The following is a 26,597-nucleotide window of genomic DNA, read 5'->3' as shown; positions in this document are numbered from 1 at the left end:
GAGTCATTGTACACAACTCAATGATGGAGAAACAGGCAAGACTGGCTGTAAACTCCTCCAAACAAGTCCCAAAATAACCACAAAGCACAAACCTATTACTAGAGGAAGTAAAGACGAGTAATGGAAACAGAAGACAGCGTGACACCGGGCAGCATGACTTCGACTCTCTGTACTGACTAAAGTCAGCGTTACAACTTTTGAACTCAGCGCATGGTGCAAACTTGTGTCCTGTCGTGTGTGACTGATTGTTCGGCTGACAGCACTGTCATCAGGCTGACAGTAGAGACGCCCCATGGTCCACTGGGGTTGAGCAGTACATCCAGTACCAGACTTAAACTTGCTCTGAGAGTGAATAATTCGTCTCTTATGAGTGAAGACAAGAAATCTGAAGAGGTTACATTGAGCCAGAGGAAATTATGACGGACATTTTTCACTAAGTTTTGGCATATTACAGAAAGAATGATTAATTGATTCAAATGAAATCAAAATATCACTTGCACCTCATTGCATACCTTTTGCAATATTTGTTGAGAATGATGCATGTTTATAAGAGAGTGCACGCAACATACTAATAACATCAACGTGAAAGATTAAGTTATCAGATTCATAACCTGCAGGCAGCTTCTCAAGAAGCTGCTCATCTAAACTGATGTTTAATCACAGCTTTACTGTCACATCTCTCCTCTTCATACTTCTCTATCATGCCAACAAGCACCAGGAGAAAACAGATTTAAGACTCTGGTGTCTTTCTGTGTCAGCCAAAAGCTCTTTTTGAAAGATTGAGATCTTAAGTGTAAAAACTGGCAGGAAATCAACCTGGATACCTTGCTTAACCTGCCTCTGCTTCCTGGTTCAATATCAAAAAGACATTTCCTGTTATGTACACCAACCACTGAGGACTCCAGAGTAACAAACCGGGAGAACCTCAAAGAAGGAGGAGTCTTAGGTGTGAGAAAAAAAACAGGTGCCTCATCAAAAAGACAGATTAGTTAAGTTAGATTGAGTTGACAGTCATCTCACATCCTGTCACATATTTAACAGAGAGACAAATCTGCAGGGGGACAAAAATATGTCCACGTTGCATTCATGTAATTTGTTGAGTCAGTCTCACAGTTTGTTCTGACAGCAGCTTTGGGATGGAACTGCGTCAACAAAAAATGGACGACAGCCGAGTACTAGTCCCTTCTCCATGAGTTCCCAAACTTCAGTTTCACAAAGACTGAAGGATTTAATATTTCCCCAGCTTATCATCAGCTTCTCCTCTCACTCTGACCTTATGCAGAGGCAGTGTGGGACAGACATACTGTAAGACGACAGTTTTGAGCACTCAGATAACCATCTGATGACCTCATGGGGTCAGCCGGGAATGCATCTCTGTATTCAAATTCCATGCTTCCTCTCTCCGGGGATTAGCTTCAATAATGTAAGAAACAAACCAAACAATCATACAGCAATGGACAGTATTGGTCTGTGCTGTAGTTCTCCTGAAGGATCCCACAGAGTCAGGACAGGAAACGACCTTTGCAGACAGTGAATGGCCGGTCACAGAGGCCGTCAGGACAAAGACAATTAGTCTGTCCATAGATCACACTTATCCGGCTGTAGAGGATGCAACCGAGCCCAGCAGTGGCCATTCAACCAATATAATGAATAAAGAGTCCCACTTCCATACAGCCATTAAGAGATCTAATGCACTGAGTGGTGAGAGGCTTTCTTATATCAGAGGCCAGGCTAACAGCGCAGTGCTTCCTTGATTTGATTTTATGTCATCGAATATGACAGAAGTTCTTCAAGAGCTGTGGCACGGGTAGCTGAGAGCTTTGGGTCTGCAGATCAGGGCCAGATAGTTGCTGAATTCTATAAAGCAATCATAGACTTCAACACCAACTTACAAATGTGCTGCTATACACTGCACAGACCTATGTTCTACAAATGTGATGTGTTAAAAAAAAGTATAGATTCAGCTGTGAGTCTTCAGTTTCTAAAAGTGACAAACTTTTACTCTCCCTCTTGCAGTTGTTCCAATCAGTTGTAAAAAAAATAAAAAAGAGGTAAGCCTGGTGGCCACAGAATAATAGATGTGTATTGCATAATGCATTATCATAGAAATGAGGAGTAGGAACATCATTTTCGTGAATGATTCAGTGATTTCAGAGGACTTCACAATCAATTTCAATCTCAATCAATAGAGTTCTTGTCTTACAGGAGGAGCAGATGCCAGGCACATTGTACACCCTGTACTCCCTTTTTTAGAATCTTCCCATGTCTGATGCTCTGCATGTATTTCATGAATAATACATACTTGGCACGAAGAAGCTTTCTGGTATCTGGGAGGAAGGATACAGCTCCAAGGATCCAGGAAAACAGCATTGCATTCAATCTGGATCGCTCTTTAATGCTACAAATATATGATATATCAGTGTTACATTAGTAGTGTTCCCTTGGTTTACCAGTTATGCCAAGACAGGCCTTGGGTCCTTTCGATGAGTCTTGTTGTTCTGAAAAAGTAAAGTTTTGGGGAAGTGCTGAAGAGGGATGAAGCTGGAAACTTAGCCATTCTTATTTGATAAGAGGGTTTTGTTCTACTTTTAACTAGAACTAGGTATACATCTACTTTGTTGTAGTCCAAAGCTGCAGATTAGACAGTCCTGCCAAGTGCCAAAATTAGGCACCAGTTTGGTATTCTCTCAAACTCGGACTAAAAGTTTGTCTGTGCTGGACACAAGCACACTAGAACCCTTGGTAAGACAACATACAGCATGCGGCCTTGCTGGTGTATTTTTTATCAAATGTAACAAACACTGAATAAAGTTTATTTGTGGATAAAAAGCTTAAAAGGCATGTACTTGCGCTTGAGCTGAGTAAAGTGGTCTGTTGTCAGACAGTCATCCTGTTCACTGCACACCTGCCCATATACAAGTGTGTTAGGGAGAGGCGGAGTTAGCCGGAGCGTACATGATCCAGATTAAGGCGGCTTTCCTGGCCCTCTGTCTTGTCTGTTCAGGGGTATTGCAAACATTATTTTGAATGTATGCATGATTTACCTGCATTGTAGTTCTAGAATTGTAAATGTAATATATCTAAATTCAGTTAACACAACCTCTGCTCCCCACAAGCTAAGATAGGCCGAAAGTTCATGTTTGTTTGTTGTATTGAATAAAGAAATACTTGATGCTCCTGTCTTTAGACTACAAACATGAGAATGTCACATGTGTGCAGGAAATAAACTTGTGACTCTAGTGCATCTTAACTTTAATACAGGACATCAAACCACTTCAGCATGTCAAACAGGTGCAGAGGTCTAAAACTAATGGGAGGCAGAACATGGGCGTCAGGGCTAAATAGGGATAGACTAAATAATCTACTGATGCACTAGTGATCTGTGGAAGACTTATAGACAGATTAGCAAAAACTTCTCATTATATAGAGCCAGTCTTTGTGAAACTCAATCATAGTCAGACCTCTAAATACCTTGAAGCCCTCGGGTAGCTACTCAGTCTCAGAGCAGTCAGCTGCATTGTGCTTTTTCTGGATGATGGACCACAGCAGAACCTTAATCCTGTTGTACTACAAGACCCAGTTTCCTAGAACTCGTCCCCCCAAAAAAACAGAGAACCATAAAAAGATGACTACTGAATGATTACAAATGCCAGGATGTCACTTCAAATCTGTGATATCCTCACAGAGATGTTTAAATATGAAAAGCTGCTCAGTTTATTTCCTTGATGGTAGCCTGTAGTCCCATTGAAGGACTTTAAAACTGCTGACACAGCTACCACATCATTTGACTCATGTTAGACTGACACATCATCCAATATCAAAAGTTCAAGATTTCCATCTGATATATGACTGAAGCTATGTTGGTGAGGGCCTCAGAGGGGAAGAGGAGGATGCCCTCTTAACTTTAACAACATGTTCATCCATGGCTGTGTTGCTCTGGAGGAGTTATGATTGTCAGTGCAAATGAGTCTGACACTTAATTACAGGTTTTTACTGCACCAGCAGCATTTGTGTCATCGTTTTATGACGGTTATAAACTACAGTTGACATTTCAACTTTACTGGAGAGGGTGAGGTGCTACACAGCAAACTGCAGCGGCTCAGCAAAGCATGTTTGGAGAGGGGAACATCAAACAGCTATTCTAGGGATTCGATTTTACTCTTCATATTAGCCAAGAGGAAGCCACTTTTAACAGACAGGCAACTTCACACTCATCTATAATATAAATATTGCACTCTTTAGGGTGGGGAATAGGAAAAGTAGAGAAAAAACAATTTAATTTCTGAGGTATGAAGTTGGTAGCTCTTATAAGCCCTGAATCATATCAGATATGTTATGATGTTCTTTAGATTCTTCATTCAGATCTGTTCCAATGGAGTCACATCAAGACAACTCCAAATGCACCCAGTTCGCTTCGTACCAGCTCAAACCACAAAAACATCGACAGATCTACAGAGCGAAGTTTCCTCCAGAGCCCCATTTAGAAATCTATCATTTGCTAATCACTGTTTTGGAGGCGGCTGTGTGAGTAGTGGCTTGTGTTTTTTTTGTGGGATGCAGAGGCTATAGTGCTGTGGCAATTAAAATGCAAAGACTCAAGGTGCTGATGGGAGACATCAGTAGCAGACCACATTCTCAAAGCTTGGTGTCCAACTATAATTAAACATAACCATAAACAACTAGTGTACCATGGAGATATCTCTCATCCCCACACTGCTCTGTTTACCTTTAAGCAGCTCCTGGGGATTAAGTTCTCCCAGGGATCCACATTAATGAGACGCTGTGTGCTGTGTCACTCAAACATACAAATCCACTCCAGAAAACAACACTAAAGACACTCCACACCTTCTTCTCTCCCGCTAAATCCCTTATTGTTTAACAAACTTGCAATTAGTGAGCCATTTTTCTCAAGAGTGCTTCAGAGAGGGGTCTCCATGCCGTCTGATCTCATGACAGTGGTTTTGGCTAATGAGGGTCTGGTCAGGAGGCTGACGCAGACAGCTCAGACCATCAGAAGCTTGTCTCAAAATGTTGCTCCGGGGAAAATTAGAGCAGCTAGCTGCCCACAGGAACAGTTCTACCACAGGTATACCTCTCATTTCCCCACTCGGCTTTTTACCTGCAGGCTACATGTCCAACTATTGTGAGTGACAAGACACATTCAGCCTGTCAGTTATCAATAACAGGGAATTAATGCATAACAATGGACCAACAGACACAGACAGAGTAAAGAATGCTAAGAAGTTCTGTTTGTACCAACACATCAGGTGTTTGTTCTTAAACAGCAAGTCTTACTATGGTCTTTGGACAATACATCATACTTTTAAAGGGCCACAACCATGAATGAATATCAACTAGAACAGACAAACCAATACTTGATTTTTTAAGCTGACGCTGACCGTGCCAGTTAGTGGTATTGTGAACTAATCGGGTTCAACTAATGCCTGTGCTCACGAGGCTAATTAAAAAAAATCAACAACAAATAATGTCTGCGGACACAGCAGGGAGCATGGCTGTTGAGCAATCCTAACGTCAATGACAGCATGTTCTACACAGTCTTCCACAACAAAAGGAACCATTTTATTTTTTTCCAAAATGATGTCTGCACAAGACTGAACATGAACATATTCAACTTGAACATGCTGAATAATAGTTTGACCTCATTCTCTGCTGCGTGAGTCCGGACGTGGCCTTTCAAGCCTGGAGGAAAATACTTTGAATTTGGAGAGGAAAAATGCTTTTCCTCCGGGGGTCATCCCGGAGGTACTTTACCCGCTCTCTGTGCCTCATTTTTGGCCGCATGAGTCCAGACGTGCGCCCTGGACATCCTGGAGCCTGGAGGAAAATACTTTCCTCGTGGTTAAAGGAGTTCTGCGTCGCATAGTGTGTGCAAGTAATGCAACGTACCGCGACGTGACGTGATGTCGTACTAGGAAATGAATTGTTAAGAAGAATCGATAATATTTGAGGTAGGGCTGTCAACGAATATTCTAAATTCGACTATATATTCGAATATAAAAAAAAACGGAGATTCGACTCTGAAAATTAATATTCGATTGTGGAAAAAAAACACATCAGCGGCTGCTTTGCGAGTGGGCGCACTGCATGACGGGTCAGGGACAGGTCACAGGAGTCACACATGCACAGCGTGAAGACGGCAGAGAGAAATCCTTCCGTCCCCAGATCCTCAGTGCGCTCTGAACGCGTCTTTTCCTCCGCTGGGAATATAGTGAATAAAAAGAGATCGGGCCTCTTCACGTATGGACTGTCTTGCGTTTTTGGCAAACAACCTGTCAGGCCTAAGACTCTACATTGACAGTGGACTAAAAGAGCCAGACAATCAGTGACACTGTGATAAAATGCAGTTTTTCCTCTTTTTTTTTTTCATACTAGCATCAAGAATGTAAGTGGACTACTTTTTCATTTTTAACTTTAACTTCAATTAATGTTAATAATATTTGCTTCAATCACTGAATGAAGCCTGCCTATATTAGGGACAAGAGTCGGGACCTTTAATTGCTCGCACAAGTCTTGTTCAGCACTCACTCAGCGCATTGCGCACAGAGAGGGGAGGGGGGCGAGCGAGCGAGCGAGCGAGAGGTCTTCAAAGTGTTACGGTATAGACCATTAGGTCATTTACTTGTTTTGTAATGTGTAGGTATGTTTTAGGCATGTTATATCTTAAATAAAAATACATATACAAGTAGTTATGTCTCCTTGTATTAGTTTGTCCACCTGTGATTGACATAATGTGCAAATATAGATATTCGAATGGTTCGAACCTATGGGATTTTTTAGAGCGAATATTCAAACGTCATTTTGGAGCAATTTTGACAGCCCTAATTTGAGGTGTACTATTCCGATTGATCAATTGGAACCGGTTCTAAGTCGGATCTGGTTTTCGATTGCCACCCAAATACTCTATAAAGCAAATAGTAATTCTCTTATCATAGACACATAAAACAAAAAAAATCAATCCTGATACAGATCACTTCGATTTATCATCATGAAGCCTATTGGTGGAGTGAGATCTTCAGAGAAATAACTAGGGAAATAGTTTGTGATCATCCTGACGCTCAGCTTGGTAGTCGTGTATTGTTAAGCTTTGAAACCTGATCAAACAAACAAATGTAAACACCTGCACATGTTGTTGTTGGTGTTGGTATGTTGTGGATAAAAATCAACACACAATAGGCTAATATTGTTCCTGATTTTGCAATCAAATAGACATCAAAACAAGCACTAGTCTAAAAAGAATTTGAAATGTAATCCAGATGTGTTGGCTGTTACACTGATGATGTCCAGCACTATTATTTCCTGTTTATCCAAAGCCTGGCACAGCTGCTCCCTCCATCCCATCCATATCCACTGATGTTAAACAGTTATTTTTACAATAAGGAGCCAAACACTGGCACATGGCGACAATTTCAGTTGGGAAGATTAGCATGGGCACTGTGCTTTCTTTTCCCACAACTGTGCTTTCTTTTCAAACCACCACATAAAACCTCACACACAAACATGGGACTGCTGCTGTAAATACTCGTAGTGCAACAAACTCAAAGCTGAAAATAGTCTCAAACAAATCCCAACAAATCCTTCTGTTTGAGCAATGTTTGCCAAAGACTGCAGAGCCCAGCTGTTTATAAACATCATGTGGTCAATATTTTCAAACTGAGGTATATGTATTTGATTGTATTTGATTGTTTGATTGTATTGTGATCTATTTTGAAAGATGGAAGTATCCAGTAGAAGACCATGGCCTCAGTGCTGAGTGCTCCAGACTGTTAAAGGAGGTCAGAGTATTCAGACACACTGTTTACTTTGTTTGTTTTGGTCGTTTTTTAATGGATTTATGTGATTATATGGACGTGGAACATGACCCATCATATCCCTTAATGTGCACACTAATATATCATATTGAAACAACAATATTTAAAGTACTCCTGCATTAATTGAGAATGATGATGAGGTGACAAAGTGGGTTTCTAATGCTTGAGCTGTCGGCAGTCTCATAATCCATTTAATACTTGGCAAAAATAAATAATGATGCAGTCAGACTATTAGGATGAGGGACAAATCCTTGCTGAGCATATTCATGTCTGCTCCAGGACTTGTCACGATATCATCTGCCATTATTCGTCTGGACAGACGCCACATCTAAATACCTCCGACCACCACAGTGATGACACCCTGGCCCAGCTCCCAATAAAGAAACAAGAAGTAAGTTGAGTAAACAAGATGAATCCCTTCCATTAACAGAGGGACTGCAGGCTCTCTGGTTATTCCACCATTAATTATCTGGTCTTATGGGAAGATTAGGGAGGGGAAAGTAAGCCAGCAGCCGGACTCCACTGAGGAGGCCTTCCCTGTTTAATTATCAAATCAGCACAAACAAATGAAGCCCCATAGATCATCTCAAGTGACAGCTCCAGAGGCTATGATCGGGCTCAGACCCGCTTTGTTCTCTCTCTGGTCTTTCCTCATGGCATCCATCCATCCATCAGTCATCACAGCAGACACACTGGGAACTGTAGTCACACTGTTATTAATGGGAAATGTGATGAGGGACGAAAAAGGAAAGAAAAGGTCTGACAGGAACATGATGGCGATGTCAGACTGGTTTTAAAAAATGAAATAACACTGTGAGGTGCTACCTGACTTTCTTCAGTAACCTTCACCAGATATATTACACCTGGAGCTGCTGTCTGGTTACCAACATGTCCCTCTATTTACAGCTGTGCTCACAGTTTGAGAACTGAGGCTACACAAGAGACGGCAGAAAACTTTTAGGGCGTCTTTTAGCAGCAACCAACACTGCATGGACAAAACATTTCAATAAAAACTACCAACAGATCAGTGGAAGGTGACCTATCTGTCAGACTCTGATTATTCTACTGCAGTATCTCTCTGACGGACAGTCAACTAAAGCTTCATATTCCTCTATAGTCACAGTGAATGGTTGGATGAGTTTTTGAGTGGTAGTTCTGTAATGACGTCTCTTGAAAAACCCAATCAGTGTTGAAATGAGAGACTTGTGGACCAGAGACTTAAATCATAGACCGGCCCTCCAGGATGTCATTTAGTCACACCAGTTATCTGATCTGAGCGTGTTCTTAGCAGCTGTACTGGATAAAGTGATTTTCAGTATCAAATCAATGAAGTGATGAGAGAATAATGCCTCTCTGATAGCCTCAACATCATCTTCTTTCACTCTTTCAGGGTCTTTCAGAGCGACATGTAATCACACCTGACAGCAGCCAATGACACTTGACTCTGACTGAATCCAGTGAATCTGATGATTTAAACATGTCTTCACTGTGAAACACATTCAGACTGTCCACTGGCCCTCAGGAGGAGAATCTATCATTCTCATGTTGGACATTTTCCCTCTGCTGAAGATATCTGGGCCCACGACCAAACACATGCTGGAGATTTACCGCCATGACATATTAGACTTTTAAAGGGACAGTAGATCAATATGATTCAAACACACTGATAATGAATTTTGTAGAGGCTTACTGAATGGTCAAAGAAGCATAAATAATGAATAATTCAACTTTCAATGTTAATTTAGAGCTCATATTCTGAGCCACAAATCATCTCAGCCTGGAGTTGTTACAAGAAAAGACATATAACAGATCCAACGCACTCCTCTTCTGATACCTCAGAGAACAATGAACCAATTACCTAATAACCAGGAGGTGCTATAAAGCCCCAAAATGCTGTGGGACCCTGGCTTTGGCTTTTGGAGATGCTAAGATGAGCTTCCGCCTGTCACCCCTGGAGTCTGGACCAATTTTCTCTCAGCACAGCTTCGGTCCAGAGACCTCACTAACAAGCTAAAGCTCAATGCTCGTCAGTTGGGGGATGCATTGTGGATGCTCACCAGAGGCCTGAAAAATGCTGGTTGTTGGTGCCATCCTCCACTTGGACACAATAATTACATTGATCCACCTCCCTGACTTCTGCTGAGACAGGCACAGAGGGCATGACTGGGAACCTGCAGTTCGTTTCAGCTGAAGAAAGAAGACAGTGATTTTCCTCTCACCATGTCTGAAAACACACACACACTTTATCATCGACCTCTCTGTGACTCTGGATATTTTATTTGTCTACCCAGGAGGAACTGTCGCACAGGAAGAGATGGATATGTAAAGAATAACGTGTTTAGAGGCAGAAGCTTTCACATAAAGCACTGAAGTAAAACAAGAGAAAGAGAGTGGTTGTAAGATGGTAAAGTCAAGACAGTCAAGAGGACAATTTCTGCCTTGGAAACGAAAAAGTGATCCGAGTGTTTCAGCCCATTTCATCCTGGAGCCGTAATATTTGATGAGACCTTGTTCAGGAAATCCAGGTTACAGGGTACTGAGTACTCTCTCTCCTCTTGCCTCTGTGAAGCAAAGGAGAGCTCCGAACCTCCTCCGACTCTCTCCTGCACCAGTTTCACATTAAACCAAGCCTCACTCTGACAAACTGCCCACCAGTCTCTGAAATATAACCCATAAAGCCCGGTGCCACTATAAACCCCGGGCCATGGCTGATTTGTGAATCCAATTACCTCCCTGTCTGTAATGGCTGTGTTCAGTGCCATGATGTTAAGTCAGCTGTTGTCAGCATGTGCCCTTAAGGCCACAGCCTCCCTGAGGAGCCACACTCAGCATCTACAGATCATCTCAATAACCGTGTTGATGCATTGAAATGAAGGAAGCAGGACGAGCTCTAGAAGCCAAAGAGGAAAGTTTAGTCTGCGGGCACAAACATGCAGAAACTGGTCAAAAAGTGTGTTATGATGGATGGATGTTCACTGATTCTCTGGCAGAGTCCTGAGAAATAATGGCGGACGAGGAGCTGAGGGTCTGGATTTCTGGGCACTGATCTTGGAGACATTTTTACTGCTCATTTATTCTTAAGATGCTGAACCAAAACTCCACTGACAGACTGTTTCTCACAAATTGTGAAACTTTAAGGCTCACAAAGTATTAGCGAAGTCGAATAACATAATATCTAGAGAGCATTGAACTTGGACAATAAATCATTAGGTATATACTAAATCCAGACAGAGGTGCTCATTCATTTGTAGGAAGAAAAAAACAAGAAATTGCTGTTAAAAAGGCAAGAGATAAGACGACAATTATGTTTCTACGTAGTTTGACCCTCAGGGGGAATCAGTGTGTTGATTTTCTATCAAGAAAACTCTACTGTGGTCCAACCTTTCAAAAAAACAAAATGTATTACACAATTTTTAAATACACCAAAACTACAACAGTGTTCTGTCTGGTTGCTAATGTGTTGTGTTTAACTTGAATGACTTCTCTGTGATCTGTGCTCTCTCACAGCTCCCCAATGTTATCTGAAACACATTTCATGTGGAGCATGAAAACAGAATCACAGCCACACCAGAGCACAGAGACTTCACTTACAGACATCATTTCTTTTTCCTCCAAGCACCTGTTTTACATTATCCCCGAAAGTTCACTGACACTCGCCCGAGGGGTGACAGAGTCATTTGAGCTTCAGCTGCAACGACTAATGGTGCTTTCCTGAACAGCAGTTAATGAATAAGAAGAATGTTTTACAGCAAGACTAATGGTGTACTCAATGATCAGATTCAAGCTTTCTCACTGAAGGAGGGTTGTTCAAACTCAAAAGGGCCATTCATAAAAAAAAAGAGGGAGATCAACAGATTGTGGCATCAGAGCAACTTACTGCCTAAAAATGATCATCAAATAGACCATAAAGATGTTTTTGAGGATTTCTTTTCTTAACAAACTTCATACTAATCCAAGAAAGTCAAAAGCCTTGTTGTGAACTCCAGCCCTCTATTCGGATGTCCTCACTTCAACCTGCCATGACCGTGTCACTGAGAGGGCTCTGAAGTTAACCCATAGCCTGACCTCAGTTGGCATTCCTGGTCCAAAATAGCCAGAGCCATAATTTAAAAGAACCCGACTGAAAATTACACCCCTCACACCCTTGGCCACAAGTTACACTGGTGTTGTATCATCCTCCTATAAATGCTGACCTCTGATTCCTCAGAAATCGACAAGGGAAAAAGCTACAGAACAAATATTGGCGAGTGAGATGTGCTGAGCGCAGAGAAAGCCTCGCATTTATCCAGCAGTGGGGGTCTGACTTTAGCTGGGCTCATGCAGCAAACATGCGAGTACAGGGCTTCCTTTGAGCTCACACACCAAACCTTTCAGAGCAGTCCCAATGACATTTGAGATTGTGTGTTTTTTCTGCTCTGCGATGAAAAGTCCTACACAGTGGGGATCTCTGGAGTGTTTTTCCGTTTTACATCAACAAAGTCAGACTCAAACAAAATTCACCACAAAAATGTGTTTGCATATGGAAAATTCTTCAGTGACCACCGCTCTCTCGGCTCTCTCCACAGAGGGCGAAGCTATAATTTAAACATGGTTCAGAATATGAACTCATTAGTTTGGCACATTCCACCCACTAACCCATGAAAGCACTTTGTTTCATTCTTTCACTCAGAATTAATGCATTCATGCTTACATTCTCTCCATCCATTCTGGTACCATTTTGTTTTCATTCTCCTTCTACCCCCCGTTTTGCCTTTCCCTGTAAGAGCCACATAAATCTTGGCTCTCAGTCTCTATTACAGTGGAGCGATAGCTGCCTTCTAGACAGGCAATCTCTGTGGACAGCCCAGTTGTCTGGTCAAAACCACTGAACCACAGTCTCTGCCTTCTCCTCTTTCTCTATGGGGGAAATGTTCAACATACCAATGTTTGGGAGAACAGATTTCACCTCCTGCACAGGCCTATTTCCACAGGACGGCAGCAGAGGTGTAATAAATGTCTTCAAGCTTCCTGCAATAACTTCAGGTCCCTCATAAATACATCCGCAGTAAATGCAATAGCCAATTCTTATGATATTAAAACATGAAAACCCTTACACAATGCACCTTCTAAATAAAAGTTTGATTCAGTGGCTCATTCATCATCCAGAGCTACAGCATAAAATTCATTGTAATACAATCCTGGAAGCAGCAGTGGACACAGGTAACTCCAGAGATGAACAACAGTAGTGTCCTACATCCCAGTGGTGATCGATCACACCGTGGGCTGTGCTGCTTCTAATTTCTCCTCCTGGCACGACTGGTGAGGGAAAAAGTGCCACCATAGAAAAATAAATAAATAATAAAGACTTTCTGGAGGGGGGACCCATATAGCAGGGCAGGTGCAGTGTTACTGTTAATGTTTCAGGAGGATGTCCTCTCCTCAGCTAACTAAAGTGGGACAGACACAGAGATACAGCTCTGCTTATGTCTGCACATTAAAGTGACAGCTGCGGTGTCCCTCATTACTAAAACACAAACATAAGCACAAGTCCAGCAGGTCGGCCGGGTTGTTGCTCTTTCATTTATTAGAAGTAAAGGTGTGACGGACGGTCAGATATACCTGTCATGCTGACGGTATGAGTCTGCAATGACTGACAGTCACCTAGCTTTAGATATCTGGAAGAAGATACACAGATCCAGAATGATGTGTCTCTCAAAAGTTTGAATGTTTACTTTTTTAATGTAACATCACGGATGAGCAGCAAAACCTGCAACAGAGAGGCAGACGAGGGACTCTGGTTATCAGACAAGATGAGTCTGATATTTGTTCTAGCACCAACTATGACATCGTACGTCAAATGAAACAGATAGCTAATATACATTTAGTAGGAATTTTAGCCATGTGAGACCAAGACTATCTATCTCAGAGCTGCAACACTTAGCCAAATTGAAAAAAATCTATTAATAATTGTAAAAGTTATTAAATTCAGTCTAGGTTATAAACCAGTTATTATCAGACAGTATAACATAGCATCAGTCAGTCACTTCGGAGGAAGAAAAATAAAGTTGTGGACACAAATTTTTTATTTTTTTTATTCTCACAAGAAAACTTTGTAATAAGAACTGAAACTCTGGTTTAGGTTCTGACACAGCACTTATTCTAACAGTGACTCACATGTTATGTAGAAACTGAATGGCACTATAATTATTTGCTATGAATGGGCTTAACTGATTCAGTACAAGTGACATTTAAAGCTGGTCACAAACATGGGATAAATGTGGACTTGATAGCATTGAGCGGAAGCAAATTCACATTTTCATGCTAAAGTCAAAGGAAAAACACATGTCTGCTAGTGTCCTCCAACACATATGGTGCTATACATGTCATAGAAAATTGGGATCAGTTTAAACAACTAAAACTTTTGTTTCATGTTGTCCTCCATTGTTTGTCTCTCTTTTGGAACAGACACTCTTTCTTCACAGTAACTAAAACAATGCTTTGCTGTATGGGGTTGTGCTTTAATGTGCATGTTTTTATTTGACATCTGACAAACTGAATGTTTGTGATATAACAGTATTGGTCAACACTTCTGCGCTAGTATTAGTATACAAGAGAGTTGTCCATTTCAGTCCAAACATTCTATTTTTCTGAAAGTGAAAAAGTACAAAAGTCTTCCAGACACTTCCAGGTAAACAGCTAAATCTTCAAACTTTTTCTCCAGTGCTCCAAAGGACTGTCAGCAGGGTTTAATACAACCATACTGCAGCCTCTATCCTGTCTCACACACCTCTCACACACCGCTAATACAGAATAAAGCTGATGGCTCTCTTCATCCTTCATGGAGCTCCTGAATGTTCTGTTTCTGAGTCCTTAGCTTCAATTTCAAAGTCCTCTGCGTGGCTCTGTATCATGAAAGTGATTAAAAATGAAGAGCTGTCAGTGATATTGTTGGAGCTCCAGAGTTGGTTGCCTTCAGGCTGCCAACTTCTCTTCGCTACTCAATACCAGATGGCTGGTTGAACTGCCGCCGCTGCCAACTCCGCTGATCCTCATGGGGATCTCGCACACAAGCTAATATACTTTTCTTCAACCAGAACAGATCTTAAACTCGCTTTAATGCTACAGTTACTCAAACGCTGAACAATTACATCAAGTTAAATGGGATTTCTGCAGGGCGCGTATACAAGTGAGCATTAGACACAGGAATAAACAGCAATCATTACCCTACATTAGGCTGCCACACAGATTCAGGATGAGCGGTGAGGCAATGAAACAATCAAGTTATTGCAGCAACAGTTTTAAACAGCAGATGGTGTGCCACAGTGGTAGCGCCGCATGAAGGAGAATAAGTGGACAAAAGCAGAAGCGTGTTGTAAAGAATGATCGGAGGAAGTGTCTACACACTGCTTTTACAGCAGGAGCTATGTTAAGAGTTCATAATGAATGGCTGTTTAATGATGGAGAGGTATGGATCAATCTTTGTTTTTCACAGCACTATCCTCAAGCAAGAATCACTCAGGACTGCATTAGCATGGATTTCACAATAACAACATTTTCTCTAAAAGGTAGACCAGAGATGAGATGCAAAAAAAGAAAGTTCTTAGAATTTCCTTTAGCCTTGTTCTTTACCAAAGAGACAGGTTTAATCAGAGGACCGAAAAGTGTCTACCGTACCCCGGCTGGTACTTTTACCATAGGCAATGTTGCAACCTAAAAACAGGAAAGCACTGCTCATCAACAGGACTGTGTAGCTTTCACTGTGTAAATGCACCAAGTGGCTCTATCAATGTGGAGATCAATCAATCAATCAATCAATCATTATCTATATGGAGCCAAATCACAACAAACGTTATCTCAAGACGCTTTTACAAACATAGCAGGTCTAGACCATAGCCTATGTTAAATTATTAACAGAGACCCAACACAAAGACAAGGTAAGACTCAGTCTGATCTCATCTTATTCACCAGGAGCATTGCACCTCGGAGTATTTAGCTAGTTACAGCAGCGAGGAAAAACTTCCTTTTAACAGGCAGAAACCTTGAGCAGAACCAGACTCATGTTAGACAGCCATCTGCCTTGACTGAGTTGGGGTTGGAAAGAGGGATAGAGGGGGATGTGAGAGAGAGAGAGAGAGAGAGAGAGAGAGAGAGAGAGAGAGAGAGAGAGAGAGAGAGAGAGATGATAGTGATGAGATGAGTAATAGTAGTAGCTGTTGCCGCTGGAGTCCAGCACGTCCGTACAGATGCAGTCATCAATTCTGCAGGGGTGAGATCACTACAAGCATCATGAACTTACAAATACCTGCAATCCACCTATTCATCAGAAATGTAACTGACAAACATCTTGGACCTAGTGGTTGGGTAACTCACTTTAGAGGCTAATGAGCTCACTTTAGCATCTCACTTACTTTTCTGATTGCATCCTAGATGGATGTCTGATAGATGGATAGGTCGTTCGCAACCCCTTCCGTTGACATATAAACAAGCGATAAGCAGATCCTCTGAGATTCTCCATGACGTCACCTCCCCAGTCGCACATCAAATTACGTTCCAAGTCATATAGCTAAGAGTGAGTGAGTGGAAGGATAATAACGACAATGGCGGGTACAGAGCTGTGTTTGTTCTGCTGACTCTGCTGAGTAAAGAAAAGTTAACAGTTTGAGCGTCAAAGAACGGCTGTACGCAGACACGTGGTGTTTTTTCGGTGGTGTTTCAATACAAAGTCACACCGCCAACTACTGCTCTAGCATGCATATTTTTGCGTTGTCATGTGAATGCAGAATATTTTTGAAACAGTGGAAAGACTCCTTTTTAATGAGGTCGTTCTCATGCAAACAAGCCCTAAAAAACAACAACCAACCCACTGCGATAGCTGTATATGTGGAGTTCAGATTTGCATTTATGCGTAAAACTTGCCTCATCAGTGAGCTCAACAGCTTCTAGGTGTCTGTCGGCTCAGCTTTGAGCAGTCAGGTGACAGCACCAGTGCAGCATACCGATGAGGAGGCTGAGTCATTGAGTTGCTGTGGGAGTTTGTCCCAAACATGGATGAGACAGGAGCCAACCGCTTTATCTTTTCAGGGGGATGAGCACAAGCTTTCTAGTGATGATAGATTCCCCCCACTGTCAGTTCTCAGGGTTTGTCTCACCAATATATTTCCACTTAGTTGCACTCTGAAGAGGGGGGGGGGGGGTGGCTGCTTTCACATAATATGACTCATAACTCCAGTTTTGCTTTGTTTTCTGTTTCTCATTCTCGACATTGTCTTTGTCACTTTGTTTTTCTTTTCCGCAACCACTGCTGCTACGAGAATCCCTCTTAGTAACCACAGATTATTACACAAGCAATTAAAATTTGAGCTGCCAAAGCTGCTGAATCTCTCAGTATTGTTGAGAAGTTTTCTCTGTATTCTGTCTTAATTTGTTCTGCAGCACTCTCATCCTCTCCTTTGCCTAACAGCTGAAATATTTAAGCTTCTTCTCAAGCACTCTATACGCACAACCTTTAAATCTTTCCTCTCTGGCAGATCGGAGCAAAGTGCCCCCTCCCTCTCTCCATTAAAGGCTATCTAAGGATGCTCTGTCGATTGATCAGAGAGGACCACTGCAGTGTGGGGGTAAATGGCTGTTGAGAAGGCTGATGGAGCTTTTCTTGCCCATAGTGTGGAGACTGCAGAGACACACAAACCCCATTGAGCCAGTTTGATTCAAAGCATGTTTGGAGAGGAGATGGAGGACAGGTAGACCGAGAAGGGACTGATCCAGTCCGTCTGCTTGACATAACACATGCAGACAGTTCTTAAACACATGACTTATACTATATTGTAATACTATATGGTTTATCATGAATTGTTTTTCCTGCTAATTAACTAAACAATGAATAGCTCTATTACAAAAGTAACAAAACTTACTCCGCTGAGATAACTGCAGTCTAGTTTAAATGCTTCACAAGGATATACAGCTGAGTGCTTTGGAAAGTTCTACAATAGGAAGTAGTTTTGTAGTCAGTATACTTATTGCAGCTTATTTATGCCATCCATGGGACTAATCTTTAACAAGTCGTTGCTTTATGGGCTCTAGAAGAACAGTGGTTAGGTGGAACACTGAGACAAGGTAAGAAAACAGTGGGACATAAGAGGTAAATTAAACATGACTATAAACAGAGGAAGCTGGTGTGCAGAGTGCAACAATAAAGCAGAGTAAGCAGGTTAATGTAAGAGTTCAAACATCATCATCTCTTAATTACATCCTGTGAGCCCAGAGAGAATGTCCCATTTAAAACCACGCTGTTTCTGCGCTGTGGTCACTCGGGAATAAATGAAATGGGAATCTTAATAGTCGCTGCAAATACATGACTTCAATCTACTAACAAAACACATCTGCTTGATGGGCCTGTGGGCAAAATTGAGTCACTGATGTCGATGATGCTGCTGCCTATATATAACAGAACCCGGACTGAGCAGCGTGAGAAAATCTCGCATTTTAATAGCAGAGATCCAGCGTCACCGGATTCAGTCTGAAAACTTCATCCACAAACAGCTGCAGTAAAGGCTGTCAGTCAACAGAACGGCAACCGCTCGTGTCTACAGGGCAGATGAGCTGTCTTAAAAAGCGTCTATTACACTAATAGTGACAGATATCAATCTTAGGCACACCGTTTCATATCAAATTCTGAGGCACAAACGTGAAAACAAGCCTCCCACAGCAGACAGAGGCAGCACATCTCTCCTTATGCAGTCTCAACAGCTGGTATACGCCCGAGAATTATAATGTATCTTCTTTATCGCTGTGTAACCATATGACGAACAGACGTGCGACAAAATGTGTCCAAAAGACACATTGTTGTCCAGTGACAGATAGCAGCCTGCAGCAACACAAGTGCCGACAGTCTGCGTGTGTGACGGACCAGAAAAAGAACATCTCTGCTCTTTAAAGAGGAGACCGTGTGATGACAGCGCGGCGAGGTGAAACTTGCAGCACTTACCTGTGTACTGCAAGAGAAACATTGTCCACTAAAGGCGAGGTACGTTTCCTGTCAGGTCCTCTGCTGTAGGACGAAGTGTACGAAGTAGGTAAAATCCTTGTATGGAGCAACGAGACTGGTCCCTGTCAGTCCGCTCCGCTCAGCAGACTGGACTGCAATGTGAGCATCGAGGAGAAGCGGGACTTTTTAGCTGAGGCAGGCAAGCCCGCCCTCGCGACGACGTGCACGCGCTTCACGAGAGAAACAGTTCGCCGCGCGTGCACGCTGCGCGCAGGCGAACTGTTTTGGCTGTGTACTGTAGGTGCTACTACAGACACTGAGCAAACTCCTGCTGCTCTTCAAGGACAGTGGAGGCGGACACAAGCAGGCTGCTGAACTGACAGATATGTGTGTATGTGTGTGTGTGTGTGTCTGTGTGTGTGTGTGTGTGTGTGTGTGTGTGTGTGTGTGTCACTGTCAGCATCATAGAGCTCCAGCCAAGTTACTCTGAGCTAACAAGAGGGATTGCTCAAAACAGGGCCAGCCCGTGGCATAGGCAGTATAGGCAAATACAGGGGCGCCGGCCATCCATAGGGGGCGCCTCTAAATGAGTGAGGAAGACAATTTGAAGATAATAGGAAAAACAATATTGTTTGATCTAATTTAATTTGGGATTCAATTGCAGAATGATGCCAGTAAACATTTAAAAGCTTGTGATTCACTTTTGTTTTTTTTAAATAATGGTATGCAAATCAGTTTTTGAAGTCTTTAAGTGTTCATAATTTACCTGTTTTTGTTTTGTTGTTGTTTTTCCTTTACACTTTGGAAGCTGTTAGCTTAAGTAGATAGAAAATGTAGGCTAGGCTTAAATAAGCATTTTGCTTCTGCCTTTTTAGTCAACTCAACTTAAACTTTATTTATAGAGCACATTTAAAACAACTGGGGTTGACCAAAGTGCTGTACAGATCAAACTAGCACAAATGTCAAACATAACATACAATACTGAAATGCAATACTAAAATATGTAAACACAGTGCGCATATATATTAAAATGCAGGACTACTTCCCTCTTAACTCCTCGCATATATTGCACAAAAGAACTCAGGAAGTCATAATCTTTGATCTCAGGATCTTTTGTTACTATCTGTTCTGAGGGTCAGCCTGAACTTGGGGAAAAGTCCTTCAGGTTTGCTGCTCCATCGACCTGGAATGCCTTACAAAAGGATCTAAAACTGTCTGACATGATAACTTTGAATGCTTTTAAGCGGTCCTTAAAATACTTGGAGGCTGAAGCATCTGCCTGTAGATGTTTTGTTTAAATGTGACCTGCTGTTTTTCTGGAGGTACCTGTTGTGTAGCTGTTGTATGCGTCTGCTATTTGTATGTATGTCTATTGTAAAATTGTAACTCTGTAACTGTGTTGCTGCCTATCTTGGCCAGGACTCTCTTGGAAAAGAGATTTTTAATCTCAATGAGTATGTCCTGGTTAAATAAAGGTTATAAAAATAATATATATATAGATATATATTATAAAAAATAAAAAAAAGATAGAATGATCACTTAATACATTACAGTTGCTTTGTTAAAAGTGTCTGCACTATGAAAATGATTGCGTTATATAATGACTGAATAATTTCTACTACTATTACATTATGCATTTTGAAATTGTATAATTATTTCCCTGCTAAATATCAGTGTTGTTACCATTTTATTAATGTTCTTTTAGAGGTCATTTTTATTTTAAAACAAATGAAACCTGTAAAACACAAAGCTGGATGCCAGTTGTCTTTCAGTGTTTATGTGATGTGATTGTTGGTGGAGTTGGTTGCAATACAAGGGGCACCAGTTGAAATCTTGCCTATAGGGCACATAATTGGTTAGGGACGGCTCTGGCTCAAAATGCTTACCTTGCAAATGAATTGTCCTAAAATGTGTTAAAAAGATGATAAGGAAGATTTTGAGGTGCTTCCAAGCAATGAATTGGCTTCCTCAAGAAAGACGGGGAAGCCTGAATCCTCCACAAACTCTTAGCAGCTGTGTTTTTAACACAGTGTCATTCTGTAGGCTGCCAGTTGGAGGAGGAGAGGCATCAAGATTATCAATTCAATAGCAAAGCTTGGCAGGCTGTGATGAGAGGCATTCCTGTCATTCCCCAGGCTGAAGATGAAGATTCTGTTTTCAAAAGAATATATATATAGAGAGAGCACTTATCAAAGCTCATTTAATTGATTTAGGTATTTATTCAAGGTAAGTTGGATTCACTCATTTAGATGCAGTTTTGCTGAAAGCAAGCAAATGAGGATAGTGAGACCATGTGACCAGAATTTGTTTTGCCCACTTGAAAGCAATACCTGATTCAACCATGACAATGATTTCTAGCATTCAATATTAATATGTGTGTAATCCCTGACTCATGCTGTGCACACTGAAAACAATACAACCTGATTGAGAGGGTAAACAGGTTTGGTTTGATTAACAAACAGCTGAAAGATTAATTACAGAAGAAAAACAGCAGAGCAAACATTATTATGACTCTATAATTAGACACAAGCTGTGTACAGAGACATGAAAATATAATGTGTAGGAGAATGAACTCTGATGTGCCACTATGGTGGTCAGTCCAGTTGCTTAATCCTGATTTAATGAACTCTCAGCAGTCTGGTTTGGACCAGCTTTTAGATGAGACACGGACGTCACCTGTTCAGTGTTTACATTCAGCCCAACTTGTAATGTTAACAGTATGTCAAGAAGAGTTTACTTTCCATTTAAGTGGATGTAATCAGTCTGCTTCGAGAATTTTACCATGAGTAAATTCAAACATTTTCCTGAGGTTATGTCCATGTTGGATTATGTGTGTTAGTTGAAGGCTTCTGAACAGGAACTTGCAGTGAGTTAAGTCAAGTTTCCATGCAAATTCAGGGCACAGTTTAAGCAAAGATCCTGAAAATTGCAGCAGCAGTATAGGTCATGATACCTGCCTCCCTCATGTAAACAGATGGATCATGGGTCAAACTATAAAATTAAAATACATCTCAATAAATCTTCCTCAAACATGGTTTTGGTCATCATAGTAAGTTCGTATCATGCAGATTTATGTTTAAGTACTATTTTTCCGTGAAGTTCAATGTTAATTAGTTGTTTTATTTTAAAAAGACAATTGACAGCGCTGTTGGCAAATGCGGGATCCTGCAGTACAAGGTACCACATTCACAGAGAAATGTTGAGAGAAAACATAAACGCTAACACAAGAGTCATTGAACTTACCACAGCCACAAGTGTCTGCTTCAAGAATCTCATCTGCTGTGGACTATACTGACCTGAGGGATCTTCAATGTTTTATCTGTTAGTTAAATTAATGTTTTGGTTGATGGTTCTTCTCATGGTCATTTCTTTGCATGCCTTGGCTGCATCTGCGCAAGATGTCAGAACTTTTCCTTTGTTGTACATCCTATACCCTATCAACGGTTTCCACCCACATCTCTTATGTCACTATTAAGAACTGGGTGCATTTTGATAAGCAGGTGGTGTTGCTAATTCTTCAGTCTTGTTTCATTAAACCAATGAACAATGATTGTTAGTCAAACCTGCAACAGTGGAAATCAATGCAAAAAGCATTATGGGAAATGGCAGATACATCCCACGTATTTACCAGGGTGACATTACAGTCTCCTCATTGATCCTCGTAGACGTTATAAAGCTTTGTGTACTGCCTCTTTAGTCTCTCCAGTGTTGCAACAAAAACAATATAACTATACTGTAACACTATAACCTCCATGAAGGTAATGAAGGATTTACAGTAAAGCTGCTGTATTAATAGACTAAGCTATGTGTGCCTTATAACCTGGCAACTGACTCAGTCAGCACTGCTTTTATCATGCACAAACAGGAGCTAAATCTGAGGTTACGGAGCAGAGGTTAGCAGTCCTTGTGTTGTGTGTAGAAAATATCTGCTGGGTCAAGTTTTTTTCCCCTCTGCCCCACAAATGAGTCTGCTTCCACTGCCCTCACAAAGTGATTTCAAAAAGTAAATAAAAGTATTTATTAAAGGCCAGAGTGATGCTTTTTTTTTATAACAAAACTTCAAAATAGCTCTTAAGTTTCCACACAAGGTTCTTCTTTAGGGTTAGCTCAGTATGAACTACTTTAGCATGATTAGCACAGTGATTAAAATTACTGTACCAAGTATCCTTTCAAGAGTCAAACTTAAAGATAAAAGAAACTCACAGATTTTCACTGAAGGTAAAACTGAAGAAGCACCTCAACTGCAGACAGCTCAAAAACAATGTTTAGGAGCATCGTTGTTTCCTCTGACAGATTTCATGTGATGCAGACTTGTTTTTTTTTTAAAGTTTTTGTTTTTGAAAACTTTCTAGAGATATCCCACATCTTTAAAATAAAAGTTACTGTTGCAGATGGTCCTGAAGGCAAATCTCGGAACCCATCCACATCCATCTGTCTATCATTGTTCAAAGACAATAAATCTCTATGGAACCATGCCAACTTTAACTCTGGTGTAGCCAGCCGCTAGCTTTAGACAACTTCCAGCCAAAACATCCTTTTCTGAGTCATTAATTTCTACAATGTAAAAGCCATTGCTACTTGGTTTCATACATAACCCCACTTATGCCCATCAATCCATTTATGATAGGTCTCAGTTTTATTGTTAATTACACTGAAGCTTCAGGTCTCGCCTCACTGTATTAGCTCTATAAAGACACCAGTTTTCTTGTCATTTTCTTCTGTTTAATAGGCCTTAAGTTTGCTGAAATAGCATCATCACAATTGAGAAGAAAACAAGATCTAAACAAAATACTTGCTTGTTTGAGTAGAGGTGGGATTTATCATTTGTGATGGATTCAAGGAGGTTGGGAAATCTGAACGCCAATTGATTTTTTTAAGCATCAGCGGATTTGATGCTCAAGTTAAAATTCTGTTTTAGAACAGATTGTCATCTGAGCTTGCATCTGTTTATAGAGATAGCTTAATGCCATCAGGTTATTATTAATGGTAGTTAGGCTGCTTTAGCTATGGTATAATGATGTTATGTGATGAGAGGAACAAACTGTATTCACCACATATAAAATGAAGGGAACTGTTGACTCATTTCACTGACTTCTGCCAGCTTGATCTCCACACGGATTGTTTTCTTGCATGCACTAGAGCCTGCTGAAACGTGATTGGTCAATACTGCCCAGGCTACAAACAAACTTCAAAAGGAAACAAGGACACTTTCCATGCTGGAAACCCTATAGTCTACATTTATAGACTGAATCTATAAATAGAAATGACATAAAGACATAATTAAAAGAGATTTAGCTGTTTATAGTCAACGTAGTGTTTTATTACCATGGTGAGGAAGCCATCTGTTGTTAAAAACATAATGGAAAAATGTAGTGCCAGAGTTTCATAACATTTTTGTGGCCAAAACATGACTTAGGCCAAGAGAGAACCCACTTAATTTCAGAGTGGGACGTCCAGAGAGCTAAACAAGTATTTATAGCAGACTCTACTCATGCATTGTCAACCATACCAAACAAAGTGTAACTCTGGTGTCGAAGCAAAGGAAAGGAGTGGTGATAGACATACTGCAAAACATATCAGCCACTCCAAGCATCAATGTAGAAATTAGAGGGTATGTCTGTTATGCAGTTTTTCTAGGGTCGATATGACTCTGGACTTTTGGCCTTGATGGAGGCCAGCCCTTTAACAGTGTCTGTTTCTGTTACTATGAGGATTCTTGGAAATGTGTGAGAAACCTGACACGGCTGGTAAGGCAATCAGAGACCAGAGACCTTCACCAAGGCCATTAGTCCAGCCAGCTATGTAAAATTATTTCAACAATCAGCAATACTGTCAGGCAGAAACCTTGTATCTCCAAAAGTACTTTCCAGGAATAAAAAAAAACCCAACAGTTTTTCACATAACTAAACACTGTATGAGATTCAACCACAAGCTTTTTTAAATACTTTTGCATCTGTTAAATTGAAATTGTGAAACATGGAGTAACAAGGTCTCTGCCTGAATAGGATTCCTCCTTTAAAAATTTGACTGCAATGAGGTGTTTGAGAAATATAGCAGTGCTGGGATCAAAAAAGTGGCCTATGACATTACACAAAATCGGCTCACCGTAGGCTTGTTGTGAGACATACAGCGGATGTCCCATTGCATTTGTCAGTAAATCTGCAGAATGTAACTTCAGGCTGGACCAGAGTGCCAGTCTCTTCAGTTGTAGGACACAACTCATTTTTTGTCTTCATCTACAACTTATACAAAACAGTGTAAATAAAGTAATACAAGTTAGATAGAGATGTTAAACTGCGTATAATGATGTAATTTTGGATCACAGTTTTTCTGCTTGCAAATACTTTGACTAACTTCAGAGGCTTGGCTAACAGTCCAGCCATTGGCTAGGCTATCCTGTCAGCTATGGCTAAACTGCTTTTTTTTTCATTATGGTGGAACCAAGCGGCAACCTCCGGTCTCAAACGATGAAGCCCATGCGGAAGTGCTATAAACTGAAATACATCTGCAATACATAGACATGAATGGGAAAAAGACGATCTTTGCAGCATTAATAAACATGCTTACAGCCTGATTAAAAAAAACGCCTACGAACCTAATCTCTCTAATGGCACATACTGTATGGGGGTGAATTTTTTTCGAACGTGACGGTTCAGAAGATATTAAGATTACGAGTTTTGCCCAAATAAGGACATGACTGACGTGACTCCCGGTCGGAACACATAGCTATTGGCTAGGAGGCTCACATTACATCACACTCTGCCTGGTTGAGTTCCACATTTCCAATATGGCTGCTGCCGTCGATTTGCTTCAAAACAGCTCTCAGGAACAGATGGGTGACGTCACGAATACTACATCCATATTTTATACAGTCTATGGGTGGAACCAAACAGCCATACTTTGAATACACATGAAAGACAAAGAAGATAACCCGTATTCCTTTTTTTAAACTGTATTGCATAAGTTTTCAATGAACATAAAGATTTAGCAGTGCCTTAAGACTGAAGGGACTGGTACGTTAGTCTAGTGACTGGTGACATGCTGTTCAATCACCATCATCTGCCGCTAAACTACTGTATATGCCTCAGAACTATACGGTGAGCCCACTTTGCAGCATTTCACGTTTTCTGCGATACTGGATGGTTAGAAGAAACAAACATGCAGTACAAACACGTGGATATTGTCGAATTCAAACCAAAATGAAAACACAAAGTATGAGCAGCCAGGAGTTCCTTATTGATCATCTGCTTTCAATGATATGAAAGATAGAAACAAAGCATTCAGCTGACTGTTATTATGCTGCCAATGATTCTACAAACAAGATTACATAATAAATAAACAGAGTTATTTTCCTCAGCAGAGTTCAATTACCCCTGTCAGCCAGTAGTAATGAGTCACAGCCAGTGCATGCTCTCATTCAATTTCAGCGTCCTTTGGGAATGATGTTTGTCTGATGTCTTGATTTTTTTTCTTTCCTTACAATGATGTTCTGTTAGTGGCCTGTTTTGGTGCAACAAGCTCTCTTTTGCTATGAGAGAGTGTGTGTTGGGTGACATTACAGCCGCCTTTAGTCAAATAATCTGCCTGCATTCAATGTGAGGGGAAATAAGTGATTCAATCTGATCTGCAAGATTTCCCTATTTCATAAAAAAAAAAATGAAACTTTTGCGAGGTATTGTGTTCAATAAAACATGAGCAGACATCTCACTCATCTCAGTTTCACATGTAAGAGCAGAAATAAACAGAACTGTTAAATATAATCACCTCTATAAAATGAATAAGCTATCATGAAGATCCCTCTTTTA

General features: G+C 40.9%; 1 protein-coding gene across 4 annotated transcripts in view; it reads right to left on the bottom strand.

The window, feature by feature from the left end:
• LOC117817552 (ecto-NOX disulfide-thiol exchanger 2-like) overlaps positions 1–26,597 on the bottom strand; it is a 151,223-nt gene that overhangs the window by 101,513 nt on the left and 23,113 nt on the right. Inside the window, exon 1 of one of the 4 annotated variants that reach the window (XM_034690294.1) lies at positions 18,793–18,951. The exons of 2 other annotated variants lie outside the window; for them this stretch is intronic. In XM_034690294.1, the coding sequence (XP_034546185.1) occupies positions 18,793–18,814 (22 nt within the window). In that variant the 5' untranslated portion in view covers positions 18,815–18,951. Of the gene's footprint in view, positions 1–18,792; positions 18,952–26,597 lie in introns of those variants that run through there. One more of the 4 variants, XM_034690293.1, reaches the window with a different exon arrangement.

Source organism: Notolabrus celidotus, chromosome 8 (assembly GCF_009762535.1).
Source record: "Notolabrus celidotus isolate fNotCel1 chromosome 8, fNotCel1.pri, whole genome shotgun sequence".
Taxonomy (NCBI): Eukaryota; Metazoa; Chordata; class Actinopteri; order Labriformes; family Labridae; genus Notolabrus; species Notolabrus celidotus.
Note: the sequence above shows the minus strand (reverse complement) of the source record. Positions and strands in the feature narration are given on the sequence as shown.